Source organism: Trichosurus vulpecula, chromosome 2, assembly GCF_011100635.1.
Source record: "Trichosurus vulpecula isolate mTriVul1 chromosome 2, mTriVul1.pri, whole genome shotgun sequence".
Classification (NCBI taxonomy): domain Eukaryota; kingdom Metazoa; phylum Chordata; class Mammalia; order Diprotodontia; family Phalangeridae; genus Trichosurus; species Trichosurus vulpecula.
In genome coordinates, this window is record NC_050574.1 from 286,805,341 (window position 1) to 286,824,743 (window position 19,403).

Below are 19,403 nucleotides of genomic sequence, written 5' to 3' on the forward strand. Positions count from 1 at the left end.
CTCTACAAATGTGTCATATTTTCCTGAAACAATCATTGTAATAAGGATTAAATGGAGGAATATTGGGTTAGGATAAGGGCTTGCATTTGCCAACACAGTCAGCCAGTAATTAGTACTATAACCTGAGGTATGACTTGAGTTTGATCAAGGAAGTTCTTGAATTAAATTTATGAGTTTACAAGTTTGTAAGTAGACTAGAGACTTTCCAGCCAATTTTCCCCATCAGAAGAGACTATATCCCATTGGTCTAATCAAAGGCCAGAATGTTGCTGATTGGCTGTGTTCTCTTGGAAAGACTGAAAAAGCTATATCAGCCAAATGTATAGTCAATGGAGGTGAAGCTGCTAGCAGCAAACGTTTTTCCCTAATGGGCTAATAAATTTCTTTTCCTTTCAGATTGGCAACTCACTTTATTTGACATCCAATATTGTGGACCTGCTGGTGGGTGAGATTCTTCTTGGGTTCTCAAAGAATCAGGCTAAAAAGTTCCCCCAATAGTAGTAAGTAGCAGATCTAGGATTCTAATTCTGATCTGGTGGTTATTCTACCGTACTGTGTAGTCGAGATAAAACAAACCAACCTGCACAAGTACAGGATGGGAGAAACATGACAAGATAATAGTTTATCTGAATGAAGTATCTGGAGGTTTTAGTGGAGTGGAAGGGTAACATAGACCCAAAGTGACATAACAGAAAAGCTAATTGGAGACAAAACAAAAGAGCTAATGCCATTTTAGGCTATGTTAAGATAACTATGATATTCAGGATGAAGTATGCAATAGTCCATTTACTCTGCCTATACCTAGAGTATTATGTTCAATTTTGGTTGCAACGTTTTATGAAGGAGAGTAGGAAATGTTCCAATATTTGTATTTGCATACATAGCACATTAGCACAGTGCCTGACACATAGTAGGTGATTAATGAGCATCTGTTTATTGACATTGATAAATGGAAAAATCCCAGAAGAGGATGAGCAAGATGGTGAGGGGCCTTAAAAAAAATGCCGTATTAGTAATTGAAAGAACTGGGTGTTTTGACCTGGACAAAAGAAGATTTTTGTTTTAGATCTCATGGAGGCAGAAATAGAAGCAACTAGTAGAGGTTTCTAAGAAGCAAATGTAAAACTTTATAACAATTAGGATTATCTAAAAATGGGATAGATTCCTCAGAAGGGAATAAGTTTCTATCATTGATAGGTCTCTCAAAAGTTTTGGACCGGTCTTCCATCTTAGTCTCTACCAGCAAAGGGTACTCTCTGACAGACTCCTCCTGGCACTCCCCACCCCTGACATTTCTTAGACCTCTGCCAAAGGATCTACACCCTCCACACCACAGTCATTTGCTGTCACCATGGTAAAGCTTGAGAAAGGTGCTAAAATCAAGGTGAGCCAAAGAAAATGGCTCCTTCCCCAAAAGTGATAGAAGATAATGAGGAAGAGGACATGTCAGAAGATAAAGAAGAGAGCAATGGAGAAGAGGTTATGATCCCTCAGAAGAAGGGCACAAAGATTGTGGCTACACCAGGAAAAAATACTAGCTAAAAAAGCCGATGTTGACACCACACCTGCCAAGAAAAGCAGTCATGACTCCTAATAAGGCTACTGTGTCCCCTGTCAAGAAAGTGATTACCCCAGCCAAAGCTGTCATCACTCTAGGCAAAAAAGAAGTCACCCCAGCTAAAGCAGCAGCCCCACCACTAAGGGGGCAAGAAATGAGAAGAATGCCAAGAAAAAGGACAATAAGTCTGAAGAAAAGGACAGCGAAGAAGAGGAGGATGAAGAATTTGAGTCACCCAAAACCATAAAAATGCAAGTAACTCCAGTCAAATAAGACTCTGAGGATGAGGAGGAAGAGGATAGTGATGAGGATGAAAAAGGTGAAGGTGACTGAATATTAATTTGTGGATACAACACCTGCCAAAGGGAAGGATGCTTCTGTGAAAGCTGCCCCTGGGGAAAGTCAAGGAATCTGAGGAGTGGGAAGGCGATGAGGAGGAAGAAGAGGAAGTTCTTGTTAAAGACATATCAGGGAAGAGGAAAAAGGAAATGGGCAAACAGCACCTGAAGCCAAGAAACAGAAATTGGAAGCTAAAGCATCTACACATTTCAGTCTTTTCACTGATAATCTGAACTTCAAGAAAACAGCTTCTGAGCTAAAAACTGGCATCATTGGCTTCTTTGTGAAAAGGACCTTATGGTTTTGGATGTCCATGTCGGTATCACTAAGAAGTTCAGCTATGTAGAATTTGAATCAGCTGAAGACATGGAAAAGCTCTGGAACTCAATGGCTCCAAAATGCTTGTTTCTGAAATGAAATGGGAAAAGCAAAGTAAAACAAAAAAGATGAACATCCGAGAATGATCTTTTTAAAGAATCTGCCTTAGAAAGTAACTCGGCAGGAACTCAAGAAAAAGTTTGAAGATGCTGTTGAAGTTAGACTGGTCTGCATCAAGGATAGGACACCCAAAGGAATTTCCTATGTTGAATTTAAGATAGAAGCAAATGTGGACAAGGCCTTGGAAGGAAGCAGGACTGAGATTAATGGTCAGGTACTCATTCTGGACTACACAGGGAAGAAAAGTCAAGGACAAGAGAATTTAAGAGGTGAGAAGAATAATTCCTGGAGTGGTAATAACAGCAAGCCTGTGAACTCAAAAGACCCTGGTGCCAAATAACCTTGCCTACAGCACCACTGAAGAGAGTCTGCAGAAAGTGTTTGTGAAGGCAACTGTCAATCAGCTTTTGCCCCGAAACAACCAAGCCCAGTCTAAATGGTAGGTATGAGTTCATTGAATTTGCCTCTGGAGAAGATGTGAAAGAAGCTTTAAAGTCTTGGAATAATATGGAAATTGAAGGCAGAACCATCTGGCTGGAGCTAAAGACAGCTAATGCAGCACTAAAGAGTCAGACCTTCATCAAAGGTCTGTCTGAAGACACAACAGAAGAAACATTGAAAGATACATTTCATGGCTCTGTTGGTGCCAGGATAATCACAGACAGGGAAAAGGATCATTTAAAAGGTTTGTTTAAAGGGTTTAGATTTAGTAGACTTCAACTCAGAAAAAGATGCTATATCCATGAAAGAGGCCATGAAAGATGGGAAAAGTAACTCTGGACTGGGCCAAGCTCAGTGGTTTTGGAGGCCCAATGGCAGTCATGGTGGTGGTGATAGTAGTGGGGGTTTCCATGGCCAAGGAGGGGGTAGAGAAGACAAAGGTGGCTTTGATGGTAGAAGCTGAGAAAATTTTGGAGGTCGAGGTGGTTTCTGAAAAGGAAGAGGAAACAACAAGCAACAAGGAAAGGAGATGAAAGATGAAAAACCATTCCAGAAGGACATTCCAAAACCAACATGCAGACCAGAAGTTCCCTCCCTCTCCTCCCTCCCTCCCTCTCCTCCCTCCCTCCCTCTCCTCCCTCCCTCTCCTCCCTCCCTCTGTCTCTCTCCCTGTGTGTGTGTGTGTGATTTTTTGTTTTGTTTTGAGGTGATTGAGATTAAGTGACTTGCCCAGGGTCATATAACTAGTAGGTGTCTGAGGCCAGACTTGACAGAGGTCTTCTTGGAAAAACCTAGTTGACATTTCAAGGGAGAGAGCATGTTGATTTTGCCTGGATGGATGTTCCATACAAACTTTTTTGTGGAGATGAGTGATAGATGAGGGAGTTAACTTTTTGTCTGAGTTTTTTTGTTATGCCCTATGTACAAAATCATTTTTTCCTACCAAAAACGTATGATCACTTCTTGGGAATGTTTGTAGACAAGTTTCCTGCTCAATGTGAATCAGATGACCTATGACCTCCCTTCCAACTTTGAGATGATCTCATACCATGAAATAATTTTAAAAATAATACTAAGCAAAGGCCAGGGCCAATTTAAAAATAAGTTAAATCAAGCTGCATGTTTAAATCTTAGACAATATTGTCATAGTGAGTCCATGATATCTTAGTCATCTCTGCCTTCCCAGTTTTTGTTTCATTCTTTTTCCTAAGTCTAAAGACACAGCTGGCTGGCTGCCTTGCCCCACAGCTTAAATAGAGTAGGGCCCTCCCCTTGGTCTCACCTAGTTTCACTAGCTTTTTAGTGACTGATTGTTCTGGCCTTCATTTCCTTGGAAGAGCTTTAGTATTAAAAATATTTCCTCAGCTACCTCAGTCTTCCAGACAACTGAAGGAACAAACACTTGGAATCCACTTTGCTGAAAGCAGGCCCCTCCAGTTGTGGGGAAGTGATCCAATAAACTGATTTGCACTATGGTGCTAGTGATTTAATGAGTGGTTGCCTACTGATTAATGGACCCCAGACCAAATTTTTGCTATCCCCAGAAAGGACTTCCATTATTATGAGAATACTTAGAGGGGTGTGGGGGTGAGGATTGTAGGGGAGGAAAGTAGAAAAGCAGCTGCTGGTTTCAGCTGTTGCCATAGAGAACAATGAGGGAGCTCTCCAGCTGAAGAAATGGGAGTGAGGGAATTTGCTGTCCAAATCTAGATGGAAAAAATGACAAATTGAGATTATGCTTGATCTGAGCTGTTGTAACCTGAAGCTCAGGTGTGATTCTTGCTATCCCCCTCCTGGAACTCCTTGTAATTCCCGGTCTTGGTTTGTCCTCAGGCTTAACCTTTAACCTCAAGACTACTAAAGCCATGGACACTTCTGCCATACTCTTGACCTTGACGTGTTTGCGCCACCGTTCAAACCTTTGCCTTTGCAGGAACTTTTCAGCTACAGAGTAATGTCCCTCATTCCCCATTCTTACTGCTCCCCAAATTGGGAAGGATTCATTTGTACATCCTAAAGTTAGACCTTGATGGGGACCTGACTTCAGCCCTACCCTAAGGCAGTTAGGTAGCACAGTGTATGGAACACTGAGACTGGAGTTAGGAAGACCTGAGTTCAAATTCAGCTTCAGAAACTTACTAGTTATGTAACCCTGAACAAGTCACTTAATCTCTGTTTGCCTCAGTTTCTTCAATTGTGGAACAGGGATAACAGCACCTGCCACTCAGGGTTGTAGTGAGGATGAAATGAGATATTTGAAAAGTGTTTAGTGTAGTGCTCTGCATGTGATAGGTTCTTAATAAATGCTTGTTTCCTCTCTTTCTTTCTGGCACAGCAGCAGGGCTTGGTTCAAGAGGAGGTAAAGGCTTGATCTGCAGTCACTAGAAATCAACTTTCCCTACTGTGTTTGGTTAGAAAGCTACAGTTTGTATTTTCAGGAAGCTGTGGAAGCAAGAAGCAGTGAGATAATTGTGAAAGGCAATGTAGTATAGTGGAACAAATAGGAGATTTTGGCGTTAGTTGGACCTCGGTATGATACCTGGCTGACTAGCTGTGTAACCATGGCTAAGTCACAACCTGTATGAATCTCAGTTTCTTCTTCTATAAAATGGGAATGCTAACACTTGTATCAGCTACCTCACAAAGTTTCAATGATAAAAGCGCTACACAGTAGAAGCTGCTGTTATTATTATCATGGGCAAGAAAAGACCTATAATAGGGCCATGGCAGAAATGGGTATGGGATTAGCCATGGTTGTTTTGAACCTAAACAGTTTACCCTAGGCTGAGAGAAATGTGTTCAGGATATTGCATAAAGAATATTGGATTTGAAGCAAGAGGATTTGGGATCAAATCCCTAATATGACATTTATTTCACTGTGTAGAATATTAACTCCTTGTTTATATTGCTTTTTGTTTATTTCCCCTATGCCTGGTACAGTATCTTTTCATAACAGGTACTTAATACATATTGAATTATGTACCATTCCAATCCTCTGAGCCTCAGTTTTTTCATTTATAAAATGAATAGGTTGGACCAGATGATACCTGAAGTCTCTTCAGGCAAGAGGATTGACACAAAATGATGGGAAGAATCAAGTATCAATTTAAAGTTATTTTTCATCCTCCCACTTGATTCAGCTTTGCAAAGTTAAATTCCTAGAAAGAAAAATAATCTGTTAGGTGATTTCTCATTCTCCATACAATATTCTTATAGAAGATAGGTATTTGATATACTAATTTAATATCTCAAGGATTTCGTGAATGATAAACCATCTACTGAATAGCTCATATTTTAATTTCTGAACGATCACTTTGTTCCTCTCAATATTTCTCCTGATTATCTCCAACATGAAAAAGTATCATGGATGTACCATAAAAATGCAAACTTTTCATAGTCAGAAAAGAAAGTCACCACTTTAGAAAGAAAAACCAAACCTTACTTTCTACAAACCTATCATCATCTTCTTTCTCATCTTCCCCATGTCCTCTCAGCTCTTTACCCCTTTCTGTTTGGTCTAAGACATTACTATAACCTTGTGGATCCTGAAATTTTTACATCTTTTCCTTTGCCTCTCCATCCTTTAAAAGGCTTTGAGGTGCCATTTAAATGGAAGACTTAACAAAGTGCATGTGCTTATAATGTTACCAATTGACTGAATTATAGCTCTTTTATTTAGGTGAATGATGACAAGTTAGCACATATATAAAGCTTTAGACTTTTCGATGACTATTACATGCATCACCTCATTGGACCCTGACAACAACCCTATGAGGTAATATTACTACAGATACAGTATTATTATTTATTTCCATCTTACAGATGTGAAAAATGAGTTTTGGTGAAGTTAGGCAGTTTGCTCACGGTCACACAGCTAATGTAAGAGGTGGATTTTGAATTCATGTTTTCCAGATGCCAAATTTAGCCCTTTAACACCTATGCTACACTGCCTCATTTCTTCCTCCTCCTCTTCCTTCTCTTCTTTCTCTTCATCTTTTTCCTCCTCCTTTCTTTCCTTCTCCTTTTTTGCTTCATCTTCCCTCCTTCCTTTTCCAACTGGATCTCTCAATTTCATGAACCAGGCTAGAAGTGCAGGGGCTACTTATGGGCCAAACATTAGTATTAATTATCACTACTGATTGGCAGGGGAGCATTGGCATATTCCACTTCTGACCTTGGCTGGCTCAACATTCCTTAGGCAACCTGCTGACCCCTTGCTCCTGGGGCTCACCATATTGATACCAAACTTAGTATATACCAGCACAGCTCAATGTAGCTCAGAACTCCAAAGTTCAAAAGATTTCCCAGCCTCAGCCTCTTTTGCAGCTGGGATAGAGGCATGCACCCAACTTCTTGGATTTTTAAAGGGACCTTAAGACCCCCTTAAAGGGACCCAAACTTTGACTCTTCTGAACATTTTGAAAACATAAACAAAAGAAACATGGGTTCAAAAGCATTCAGCATGTTATTTTTCTCACAAGCTCATAAGTGCACATTTAGTTAAGGATGCCAAGAAAGATTGCTCTAATTCTATCTACGGACTATCTTTCCTTTTTTTTGTAGGCCACATGTATCTACCTATACTATCCACACTCTTTTCTGTTACTCCTTTGTCCCCAATTTCTTTGAAAATACAAGTCACATGAAACCTCAAATTAATCCCCAAAATACCTTTCGGTGAATAAAAGTAACCAGAATAAACCTCAGAGCAAATTAAAAAATTCTTACAGATCCATCTTCAAGCGGTTTTTTTATGCTTAGCCTAATTACTGGTTTATATAGTCACAAAAATGGTATCCAAAGTTTAAGCTATTGAGGTAAAATTTATTTTATTCAACTTTGGGACTTTTTGACTATGTGTTTTAGCATTTAACTACGCATGATTTGATACCAAAAATACACTAGAGAAAGTTTAATTTCAAATAGAGCAGTTAAGAGGTTTTGAGCTTGTTTGGTTTATACATATTTTAATTTTCTTGCTATTATATTGGCACTGTTACAATTAATGGCCTGTCTGAAATTCCATTAAATCTTCTATTTTCAGGGGTTTATAACTGAAGCATAAATTTTTTTTCCTCCAGATTGAAACTTCTTATACAAGGTCTTAGTCTGGAACCAATTTTTTTAAAATTAGTCATTAGTTTGTCCTTAAAGGCAGTTTAAAAATTTTTGTTAACTTTAGGCTAAGCTGTTTAGCCAAGTTCATACTATACTTTTCCTGTCCTCCAGACCAATATGAGAAACCATATTTGTGAATCTGCTTATTAGAAAGAGAAATTAATAAAATGTAAAAACAAGGAAAGTAAAAAGCTGTATTTCTAGCTCTGGAACCTAGTCAGTTTTTTTTTTTTTAAGAAATTATCCTTTTGAGTCACCCATATGACAAATACAATCACCATTGAAAGGCTGTCTGGCCAAATTGTTGATCTTAGACATGGGACAGAGGAGATAAAAATCTGGCAGGGGGGAGGAATTAAAATATGGAAGGACAAAGATTATGTCTACTTTTTTTGTAAACATATTTAGCAGAAAAATATTTCAATGTGAGTAGGTATGAGTGAAAGGAAAAAAAAGAATTTGTCATGATCTTAAAAATTTGAGACTATATCTTCATTTGAGTTAACTATTTTCTTGACATTCCCTACAGGAAGATAGTGCTGTGTTTGGCAATGGACACTCACATATGCCTGGCTATTGCATGAAGGTTGCATTATTATCTCTATCATTGAATATTCCAAATTGCTAATGGATTGATGATTTAAAACCTACTAATAAACATGTTGGCAATTTTTCTGTTAAATATAGGTCATGTAGTTAGCAATCTGTGGAACATAGGCTAAACTATAGACTCATTCAGTTTTGAGAGTTGGAAAGACAATTTAGGGGTTGAATTCATTCCACCCAATCTAGGAATAATATTTACAATAACCCCCATTAGTGACCATCCAGGTTCTTCTTCACCATTTATAATGATAGAAAATGACTATTCACAAAGCAGCCCATTCCATTTTTGAATATATCTAAATTTAGGAAGAAAAAACTCAATTCTTATATTTGCCCAAATCTGCCCTTTCTATTACTTCTATAAGTTCTTTCAATTTTGTGCCTCTAGAGCCCTTTCTCATGACAGAATAGACTTTTGACAATAGCCCTAGTTTAGAATCAAGACCAACCTGGAACTGAATCCTAGCCATCATCTTTAACATTTGTGTGATGTTGGGTAAATCGTTTATCCTCTTCTTAAGTTTTTAAAACTCTAAAATGGTGACAATAATCGTCAAAATATCTATATAATGGGATTGATGTGAAGAATCTATAGAAATGTGACTTTTTATTATTAAAATCCCCAGATTCTTACGACAAATACCAAATTCTCCCATGTCTTTTGTTTTTTAAGCTAAATATCTTCAATTTATTAAGAAAGCCTGGTGCAGTAGATAGGACATTGGATTAGAAATCATTGAGCTTGGGTTTCCATTCCATCTCTGCTTCCCACAATCTGTGTGGCCTTAAGCAGCTCGTTTAACCTTGCTGGGCCTTGGTTTCCTCAACTGAAAAAAGGGTGAGATGGCGGATGAGCTATATGATTTTTAGTGTTCATTCAGTTCTTGGGTCTACAAAGTCTTTTTTCTGTCATGCTTTTTGTGCCCTCTTCAGGATATGCTTCATGTGTATCAATTTCCCTTGTAAAATACGGTACCCTAAAAACATCACAATGCTTCAGATGTGATCTGAGCAGTGCAGAGTATCTTCCTTGATGCCAACATGTTTCTATTAGTGAAGCTAAGATTAATTAACATTTTAAGCTCATATTAAACTTGTGGGCAACAGTAATCCCTAAATTTTTTGGTGAAGTTTCTGTATCCTTTTCCATGATTTTTAAAACCTGAATGAAACATTTAATATTTATTCCTATTAGCTTCCATCTTAGAGTTAGCCCATTGTTCAAATCCAAGATCTTTTCAAATATTGGTGTGGTTATTCAGTGTATTGGATATCCCTTCCACCTTCATGTTAATCGAAAATCAAATCAATAAATATTTATTGAAAGCCAACTATGTACAAAGCCCTTCATTAGGCATTGTGAAGAATGTAGAAAAGTCTAAGACTTCCTCTTTGCTTTTATGGAAATTATGGTCTCACTGGGATAAGCAATAAATTTTTCGAATAGGGAACTGTCACTGTGGTTGAATCCCAAACGTTTTCCCTCAACCATCAGGTTAATTTAGGGGAAAAAAAGTAGTCTTTAAAATGAATTCAAATTTATTTTGTTCATTGCTTTCACTTTCCTATGGCTGGCTCTGCATTCCTGTCATTAAATGGCTTGTGACTGAAAGATTTGCTAGATCTGATTTTGTGATACTGATATTCTGAAAGATGATCTCAGCAGTGTCAGGGACTGGTACATCCTGGTTCCTTGACAGCAGCACACTGGATTGTTCCAAACTTTCAACCACATCCACTTAGGCTATACTTGCTTATGTGGCTATAGTTTAAATTGGTTTAAACTGTTTGAAACTAGGCTAAGATACTTTCTCTGAATTCATATTTTTGCTATTAGTTTTTCTGTTGAAAAATGTCATTTAGAAGATGGCAGCTGAAAAGCAGGGACTTGCATGAGCTCCCCGCCAGGTCCCTCCAAAAAACTAAAAAATGGATCTGAAAAAATTCTAGAACTGTAGAACCCACAAAATAGCAGAGGCAAGCAGGGATCTAGCCCAGGACAGCCTGGATGGTCACTGGATGAGGTCTATCATGCATGGAGCAGAGGGGAATGGAGCTCAGCCTGGGCAGTGGCAGGACCAACAAGACCAGCAGCAGGCTGGAACAGGCCCTAGTGCCCTGAATCAGTGAGCTGTGGCAGTTACCAGACTTCTTAACCCACAAACACCAAAGACAACAGAGAAGGTTAGTGGGAAAAGCTGCAGGGGACAGAGTTCGAGGTTCAGCCACTGCCCCAGGGGCAGCGGGGGAGGTGCAGCTACAGAACTACAGCTGCAGTTACTTCCAGCCCCAGGCCCATGTGGTGGGAGGAATTAAGTGGCGAATCAGAGCAGGAGTGCAGAGCCTGCTGAAGATTTGCGTCAGGTCTGGGTTGGTGGTTCTTGAGGAAGGAGGAGTGCTGGTGTGGCAGAACTGGCTGTATAGAAATAGCTCTGAAATCAACAGCACATCCCCTCAAGCTCGGAACAAAGTACTCTTTGCTCTACAAGCAGTCATACTCCGACGAAAATCTCAAGGGTCAAGTAAGTTGGCTGGGAACCTGGCCAGGCAGAAAAACGCAGTCAGATTCAGTCTCAGACTTTGGAATCTTTCTTTGGTGACAAAGAAGACCAAAACATACAGCCTAAAGAAGACAGCAAAGTCAAAGAGCCTACACCAAAAGCCTCCAAGAAACACATGAACTGGTGTCAGGCCATGGAAGAGCTCAAAAAGGATTTGGAAAAGCAAGTTAGAGAAGTAGAGGAAAAATTGGGAAGAGAAATGTGAGAAAACCATGAAAAACAAGTCAATGACTTGCTAAAGGATGCCCAAAAAAATACTGAAAAAATATTGAAGAAAATAACACTTTAAAAAATAGACTAACTCAAATGGCAAAAGAGCTCCAAAAAGCCAATGAGGAGAAGAATGCCTTGAAAGGCAGAATTAGCCAAATGGAAAAGGAGGTCCAAAAGACCACTGAAGAAAATACTACCTTAAAAAGGAGATTGGAACAAGTGGAAGCTAGTGACTTTATGAGAAATCAAGATATTATAAAACAGAAACAAAGGAATGAAAACATGGAAGACAATGTGAAATATCTCATTGGAAAAACCACTGACCTGGAAAATAGATCCAGGAGAGATAATTTAAAAATTATTGGACTACCTGAAAGCCATGATCCAAAAAAGAGCCTAGATATCATCTTTCAAGAAATTATCAAGGAGAATTGCCCTGATATTCTAGAGCCAGAGGGTAAAATAAAAATTGAAAGAATCCACAGATCACCTCCTCAAATAGATGCCAAAAAGAAAACTCCTAGGAACATTGTTCCCAAATTCCAGAGCTCTCAGGTCAGGGAGAAAATACTGCAAGCAGCCAGAAAGAAACAATTTAAGTATTGTGGAAAAACAATCCGGATAACACAGGATCTGGCAGCTTCCACATTAAGGGACCGAAGGTCTTGGAATACAATATTCCAGAGGTCAATGGAGCTAGGATTAAAACCAAGAATCACCTACCCAGCAAAACTGAGTATCATGCTCCAAGGCAAAATATGGATTTTCAATAAAATAGAGGACTTTCAAGCTTTCTCAGTGAAAAGACCAGAGCTGAATAGAAAATTTGACTTTCAAACACAAGAATCAAGAGAAGCATGAAAAGGTAAACAAGAAAGAGAAATCATAAGGCACTTACTAAAGTTGAACTGTTTTGTTTACATTCCTACATGGAAAGATGATCTGTATGATTCATGAGACCTCAATATCATAGTAGCTGAAAGGAATATGCGCATATATATATATGTGTGTGTGTGTGTATACATATATATATATACACATATGTGTATGTCTATGTATATATATATTTATGTAGGTGTGTGTATATATGTGTGTGTGTGTGTATATATACACACACATGTATACACACAGACATACACGCAGGTCACAGGGTGAATTGAATATGAAGGGATGATATCTAAAAAAATAAAATCAAATTAAGGGATAAGAGAGGAATATGTTGAGAGAGGGAGAAAGGGAGAGATAGAATGGGGTAAATTATCTTGCATAAAAGTGGCAAGAAAAAGCGGTTCTCTAGGAAGGGAAGAGGGGGCAGGTGAGGAGGAATGAGTGAATCTTGCTCTCATCGGATTTGACCTGAGGAGGGAATACCATACACACTCAACTGGGTATCTTACCCCACAGGAAAGGAGGAGGAAGAAAATAAAAAAGGGGGGATGATAGAAGGGAGGGCAGACGGGGGGAGGAGGTAATAAAAAACACTTTCGAAAAGGGATAGGGTCAAGGGAGAAAATTCAATAAAGAGAGATAGGTTAGGAAGGAGCAAAACATAGTCTTTTACAACATGAGTATAGTGGAAGGGTTTTACATAATGATACACATGTGGCCTATGTTGAATTGCTTGCCTTCTTAGGGAGGGTGGGTGGGGAGGGAAGAGGGGAGGGAATTTGGAACTCAAAGTTTTAAAAACAGACGTTCAAAAACAGCAACAAAGAAAAAAGTTTTTGCATGCAACTAGGAAATAAGATACACAGGCAATGGGGCGTAGAAATTTATCTTGCCCTACAAGAGAAGAAGGGAAAGGGGGATGGGAGGGGAGTGGGGTGACAGATGGGAGGGCTGACTGGGGAATGATGCAACCAGAATATACACCATCTTGGAGTGGGCGGGAGGGTAGAAATGGGGAGAAAATTTGCAATTCAAACTCTTGTGAAAATCAATGCTGAAAACTAAATATATTAAATAAATTAAAAAAAAGTTTCCACAAGAAAAAAAAATGTCATCAAGAAGTCAATATTTAATCTGTACTTAGGATTCATTCTAGCTAACATATTGAAATTCAAGTATGTTTTCCCCATTCTGGCTTCTCATTGTCTATTGTTGTTTCTTCTTTGATTGCCAGTTTACTCTTGAGTGCATCTCTGAGCCACCAGAATTTAATGGATAGAGTGTAGGACTGAGAAGCAGGAAGATCTAGGTTCAAATTTTGTCTCTGATATTAGCTATGTCAGAGACTAAGCTGCTTAACCTTCCTGAACTTCAGTTCCCTTAATCTTTAAAACGGAGATAATGTTATTCCTAATACCTATGTCATAGGGCTATAATAATGTAATAATTCACTTAAATGTAATAATGCACTAAAAGTACTTTGAAAGCTTTAAAGAGTAATATAAATATCACTTATTACAATTTATGGAAAATCAACAAGTCAATAAGCATTTATTAAGCATTTAATACGAGACAAGTATTGTGTTAAACAATGGCAATACAAATAAAAGCAGAAGGAAAAGCATTTCCTGCCCTCAAATGGCTTACCTTCTTTTGGAAAAAAAAGTATTTTTTATTTTCAGTTCTGAATCTCTCCCTCCCACCACAATGAGAAAGCATGAAAAACAAAACTCATTTTATATGTATGTATGCATGTGTATACATATATGTATGTATATATATTATATTGATCCAATATTCCAAGTTTTTTAAAGTTGCTTGTCTTTATAATATCATCGTTATTGTATAAATCATTCCCTTCTGGTTCTGCTCACTCACTTTGCATCAGTTCATATAAGTCTTCCTAGGTTTCTCTAAAATAATCCTCTTTATCATTTTTTACTGTACAATAGTATTCTATCACATTGATATACTCTAACTTGTTCAGCCATTCACCAGGTCATGGGTACTTCCTCATTTTCCAATTCTTTGTAACAACAAAAAAAGCTGCTATAATTTTTTTTAGTATGAGTTTTTCCTCTTTCTCTGAACACTTTGGTGCATAATCTAGTAATTGATATATCTGCAACAAAAGGTATTCATATTTGGGACATAATTTCAAATTGCTTTAGAGAATGACTAGACCAGTTCATGTCTAGAAGGTTACATTCTAACAAGGGAGGAAAACACATAAAAAGAAACTGAAAATAAAAGCGAGTAAACAAAGATACCCTGAGCAGGAGGCAAGGTGGGTAGAGGAAGTCTGAGGTGTTATCTGGAGAGGTTTGAGACAGGGCTGGCTCTTTAAATGAAGGCGCCATCCATTCAGAGGGATAGCCCTTTGAGGCAGATAATACTTCCAAAATTTGAATTCCAGGGCTGGAGTGAGGAAGAGATGGGGCATGGAAGAGGAAGTATGCAGTACAGTTTAGAGAGGAATGAGCTCAGAACTAGGAGTAAGGCTATGAAATTATAACAACCAAGCCTGATCCAAAATAAGATCATAATTTTAGAGGTAAAAGGTACCTTAAAGGCTATTAAATTCAATTCCCTAATTTTACAGATGAGGAAATTGAGGCAAAGTGAGGCTAAATGACTTGCCGAAGGTTACACAGCTTACTATCAAGTCCTGAGGATAAGCTGATTTGGGAAATCCAAGTTAAACAAATACTGGCTATCATCTCATTTCATCATCATCATGGCAAAATTGGCATATTTATGGTTATATAACTTGCAGCAGTTGAGAGAATACACCTTTATACAAAACGATACTTCTGAAAACTAGAGAATAATTCACAAGAAAATCTAAAAATCTGTATCTAATATGTCTCTTGATATGGCATTTGCCAAATACTACTAAGGCTTATTACATAGTAGATGCCCAATAAATTACTTTTTTTAATGAACGGGTGATAAGAGAATATAGGGTGCCTTTTTTTAGTTAATTAATTTTACTAATATGCCTTGTATATATTTATGCATTTACATATGGTCTCTGCTCCATCAAGTGCTATCCTCTAGAGTACCTGGCTCATGGTGCAGTAGTACTCTGGAGTGCAGGCTGAACCAGATTAAAATGGGAAATATTTAACAAAATAAATAAAAATACAATAGAACATGATGCTAATATGTGGTTTTCTTTTTTGCAATTTAAATTTAATATTTTATCTTCTCCAATTACATATAAAATGATTTTAACATTTCAAAACAATTTTGAGTTCCAAATTCTCTTCCTTTCTCCCCTCCCCCCACCGCCATTGAGAAGGCTATTTTATTTTAGTTATTTTCTTCAGTATTTTTTTGGGTCTCCTTTAGTAAGTCATTGACTTGTTTTTCATCATTTTCTTGCATCACTCAGAAATTGGACTCTCAAATCACTTCAGGTTCTAATTACTGCCTTGCCTGGTTTCAACTTCCATCAGCTCAGGCAGAATACCTCCTGAGGTTCTTATACTCTCCTTTCCTGCCTCTTTTTATGTTTTATCTCCCCCTTTAGATTGCAAGGTTTTTGAAGGCAAGTAATGCCTTTCTTTTTGTTAGTTGTATGCCTAGTACATTGTAGGCATTTAATATTTTTTGGATTGTATTGAAGTTGAGAGATCAGTGAAGGGTCCATGGAAAAGACGGCATTATCATATGTACAGGATGCTGACATGTAAAGATTAATTGGGGGAGGGTGGGGTAAGGAGAAAAGGTAGGATAGGGGGCCAGGAGAGCAACAATATTAAAGTGTGGGTAACAGTGAAGAGGTGAGAAAGAATGGATCACTTTCAGGTAAATAACCTAACTTGAATGTGGCAGATAAGCCCAAAAAGGTAGATTGGGATTGGATCATGGAGAATTTTGAACATCAAGCCAAGAAGGTTGTCCTATATTTGACAAATAGACAATAGGAGCTCCTGAAAGTTTTTTAAATTTATTTTATTATTTTTTTATTTTTTTGCAGGGAGAGGCAATGGCTGGCAAGTTTATTGGTTGGATGGGTGTTTCAGTGAACTCCAAGCTCAGTACAAGAAGCAGATGACAAAGAAAAGTCAAGACAGCTCCCAAAGCCCATTCCAAACCCCAGCTTCTCCAGGAAGAGATTGTGTAACTAACCCTACTTCCAACAGTTCAGACCTTGGGGGCTGGAAGCAGATACGTGGGCCCTAAGAGAGAAGACTTGTCTAGTCTAAACGGAAGGGGGAAGGACCCCTGGGAGCCTCCGAGCTGGAGTTCTCTCCCCTCCCTGGGCTGTGAGCTGTGGGGGGTGGAGGGGCCCTGCCTGCATCCAAGAGAAGCCTTGCACTAAGGGGAAGTGGGGCTCTGCTCTGGCCCATGAAACCGCCATGTCCACCAGCCAGTCCCATGCCAGGGACTCCCACGACACCCCGCTTGCTCTGGGTCTGTGTGACTTGTGGGACCTTGTCTCCTGGATTACGTTTTTATTAAATCGAGAGAAGTAAAAACAGCATCTGGGGGTAGGATACAGAAGGAACAATAGGTGAAGGAAGGAATGAGTGAGGGGACGATGGAGCCATTCTGGGGTAAGGTGGGGGCTCAGTTACCATCGCTGAGGCCCCCCACCAGCTCTGGAGGGGCCAGGCCAGTGCCTGGGATAGGGGGAGGGAGGGGCTCCACCAGAATAGCCGAAAACTTGGTGTCCCCCAAAGCCTCGTTCACACGAGTCTCAAAGAAGCCGTTGAAGGCCATTGATGACTGGACATCAGCTTTGTCCTCCGTGAGTTTGTTGAATTGCTTGAACGTGCGGCCCACGTCCTGGACAAACTCCTGTGGGGAGCTGTACGGGGGCGACAGTTTCTCCTGGAGGCATGTGTGGATCAGAGTGAGGTCCAGGGTGCCTGGCTGCTCTGCAGAGGGCGTGGGGTCTGTGGCCAGTCGGTGCAGGGGACGGCATGGCTCATGGCAGAGCAAGGCCAACAGCACACGCTCACGCTTCTGCTGGTTAGTAGGTGAGAGCTTGGCAGGGCAGGTGTCCCCATCGGCGGCCAAGGCCACACTCTTGCTGAAAGTCTTTTTTGACAAGCTAATGACATAAGGAGGGCCTATGCTTTAGAAACATTAATCTGTCCATTGTGTGTGTGTGTGTATATACATATACGTATATGAAACAGACATAGCTTGGTGACTGACTAGATATGATAGTGAGGAAGAAAGGAGTGAAAGATCACTCTAAAATTTCAAGCCTGAGTGACTAAGCGAAAGATGATACAGAAGAGGGGAGCTCAGGAGGAGAAGCTCTCTGGGGGAAAATGATCCTGAGTTCAATCTGGAGCATGTTGAATTTGTAATGCTACTCGGATACTGCTAGGTAAAGATACCCAGTAGGTTGTTGGAAATTTGATGTTTAGAATTTGATATTAGGTCTGGAGATACAGATTTAGTCATCCATGGAGAAACTGATAAGTTTAAGTTGGAGAGGTTGGAAACTAAGAGTTGGATGACCTTAACCTTCTTAGTAAAGTAGAATACAAGGTAACCTGCTGAGAATGAGGAGAGGGGAATAGGATTAGGAGTTTGAGGGAACTACGAAAGGTTTGGAGTAGCCTCTGTAGACATTGTATATAGGGAAATCAATAAGAAACATATATGATGATTGACATTTATCAGTAAAGGTTGAACTTAAGTGAGATAGAATGACTGTTGAGGATTCAATGAACATACTTTCATGACTTTTCCAAAAATACTTGGTACCCAGGGGATAGAAGAGAAGAAAGCAAATGCTGTAGTTTTGCAAGATCAGGAATTATAAAGACAAGGACATCAGAAGTTCAAAGAAAAAGGGATTGTTAGGCATCAGTGAGAATAGCACTGAAATATTGACTTTGGAATCTAAAGACTGAGTGGACACACAAGTGAAATCAAATGGGGCTGATGGACTTTGAAAACAGGGAGATGTAGAATTGCTATAGGTCCTAACTAATATAATGAAGAGGTTTAGGAGGAGTGTCCTAGAAGATAATTGAATGATGCTTATGGGTTATAAATAGACAATAGATATTAATAGAACTAAAGTGCTTTGGGCCAAGCCTCTGTGGAAGATTTATAGATATAGAAAGAGACATGGACAGAAAGTGATCAGGATACAAAAGTGTGATAGGACCATTATCTACTTGGGTTCCTGCTCCCCCATATGGGTTAAGATAGTTTTTCCTTTAAAATATGCAGAGGAGGGGGGTTGGGTCTACTCAAGTTACATGCTGGAATATTCTTGTTAAATATTCTTTCTTAATTATGGCTAGCTAAAATTTCCTTTTTAACTGTTGAATGACTACAAGTACCTCATTTCATTCTAATATCCAATCAAAGTGGGTACTGGTCTAAGTCAGGCCCACTATGACACTCTTGATCTCTGCTCTCCTAGCCCATCTCCAACCGATTCTTTTCATCAAAGAGCATGCTCATATCCATTCTTGGTTCATTTTCAGTGAAGATAGTTATTGTCCATTTGCATTTTCTGTTTTAAATGTTTTATCTTGTAGTTAACTGTTATGAAGCATAAAACACCACATTTTCTATATCTAAGATAATTTAAAATTACTTCAAAGTGTTTTCAATGGTCTATTTTTTCCCAAACCCCACCTTTTAAATAAGACTACCAACCATCATGTCTTTAGAAAAAGCAGAACCAATATTTTAAATACTTAGAATGTGCTGAAAAGTGGTGTAGCTGGACTATTATTGGCAAGAGCTGTTCCTTCATTTTTTTCTTCTCTACGTTCATTATCTTCCTAGTCTTTCTCCTCATTCTCCTTCTTCCCCATCTTCCTTTCTTTTCTAATTCTTCTTATTCCATTTACTTTAACTATTCTGAAATAATTTCTTTTTTCTTGTCTTAATTGATATAATCATTTGGGTATCTTCTATGTGGCCATATCAGGCCAGCTACTACTCCTTCTTTGGTATCTTTTCTAGTTGCTCAAGGAATAGAGCTCAATAACCCCAGTGTCCATTTATTTATTCATTCAATCAATCATTCACTAATTCTATAGGCATTTATTAAACACTCATTAAAGGACAGGCACTGTTCTAGGTTCTGGGGAAACGCACACGCACGCACACACACGCACGCATGCACCTGAAATAGTCCCTACCTTTTCCATGGAGTCTATATCCCACGTGTGTGTGGAGACAGAGGAGAAAAACAATATGTATGTAAATGAGTAGATGCCAAATATGTACAAAGTTTCCACACTGGAGAG

At 39.0% G+C, this 19,403-nt stretch overlaps 1 protein-coding gene and 1 pseudogene across 1 annotated transcript; one reads left to right on the forward strand and one right to left on the reverse strand.

Moving 5' to 3' along the window:
* Positions 1-1,351: 1,351 nt before the first annotated feature.
* On the forward strand, positions 1,352-3,269 carry LOC118837025 (annotated as a pseudogene).
* Positions 3,270-16,740: 13,471 nt separating this feature from the next.
* LOC118837027 (transcription intermediary factor 1-beta-like) lies at positions 16,741-18,612 on the reverse strand. The gene is made up of 2 exons (XM_036744061.1): positions 18,578-18,612; positions 16,741-17,227 (listed from the first exon to the last, which is right to left on the reverse strand). The coding sequence occupies exons 1-2, from the start codon at positions 18,610-18,612 to the stop codon at positions 16,741-16,743; spliced, it is 522 nt and encodes a 173-aa protein (XP_036599956.1).
* Positions 18,613-19,403: the final 791 nt, after the last annotated feature.

Bases quoted from the DNA above. Each gene is read 5' to 3' on its own strand.
- LOC118837027 (XM_036744061.1), bottom strand. From the start codon at position 18,612: ATGGATATGAGCATGCTCTTTGATGAAAAGAATCG. The intron at 17,228-18,577 runs GTTGGAGATGGG...TTATGTCATTAG, and splicing joins CTCTTTGATGAAAAGAATCG to CTTGTCAAAAAAGACTTTCA.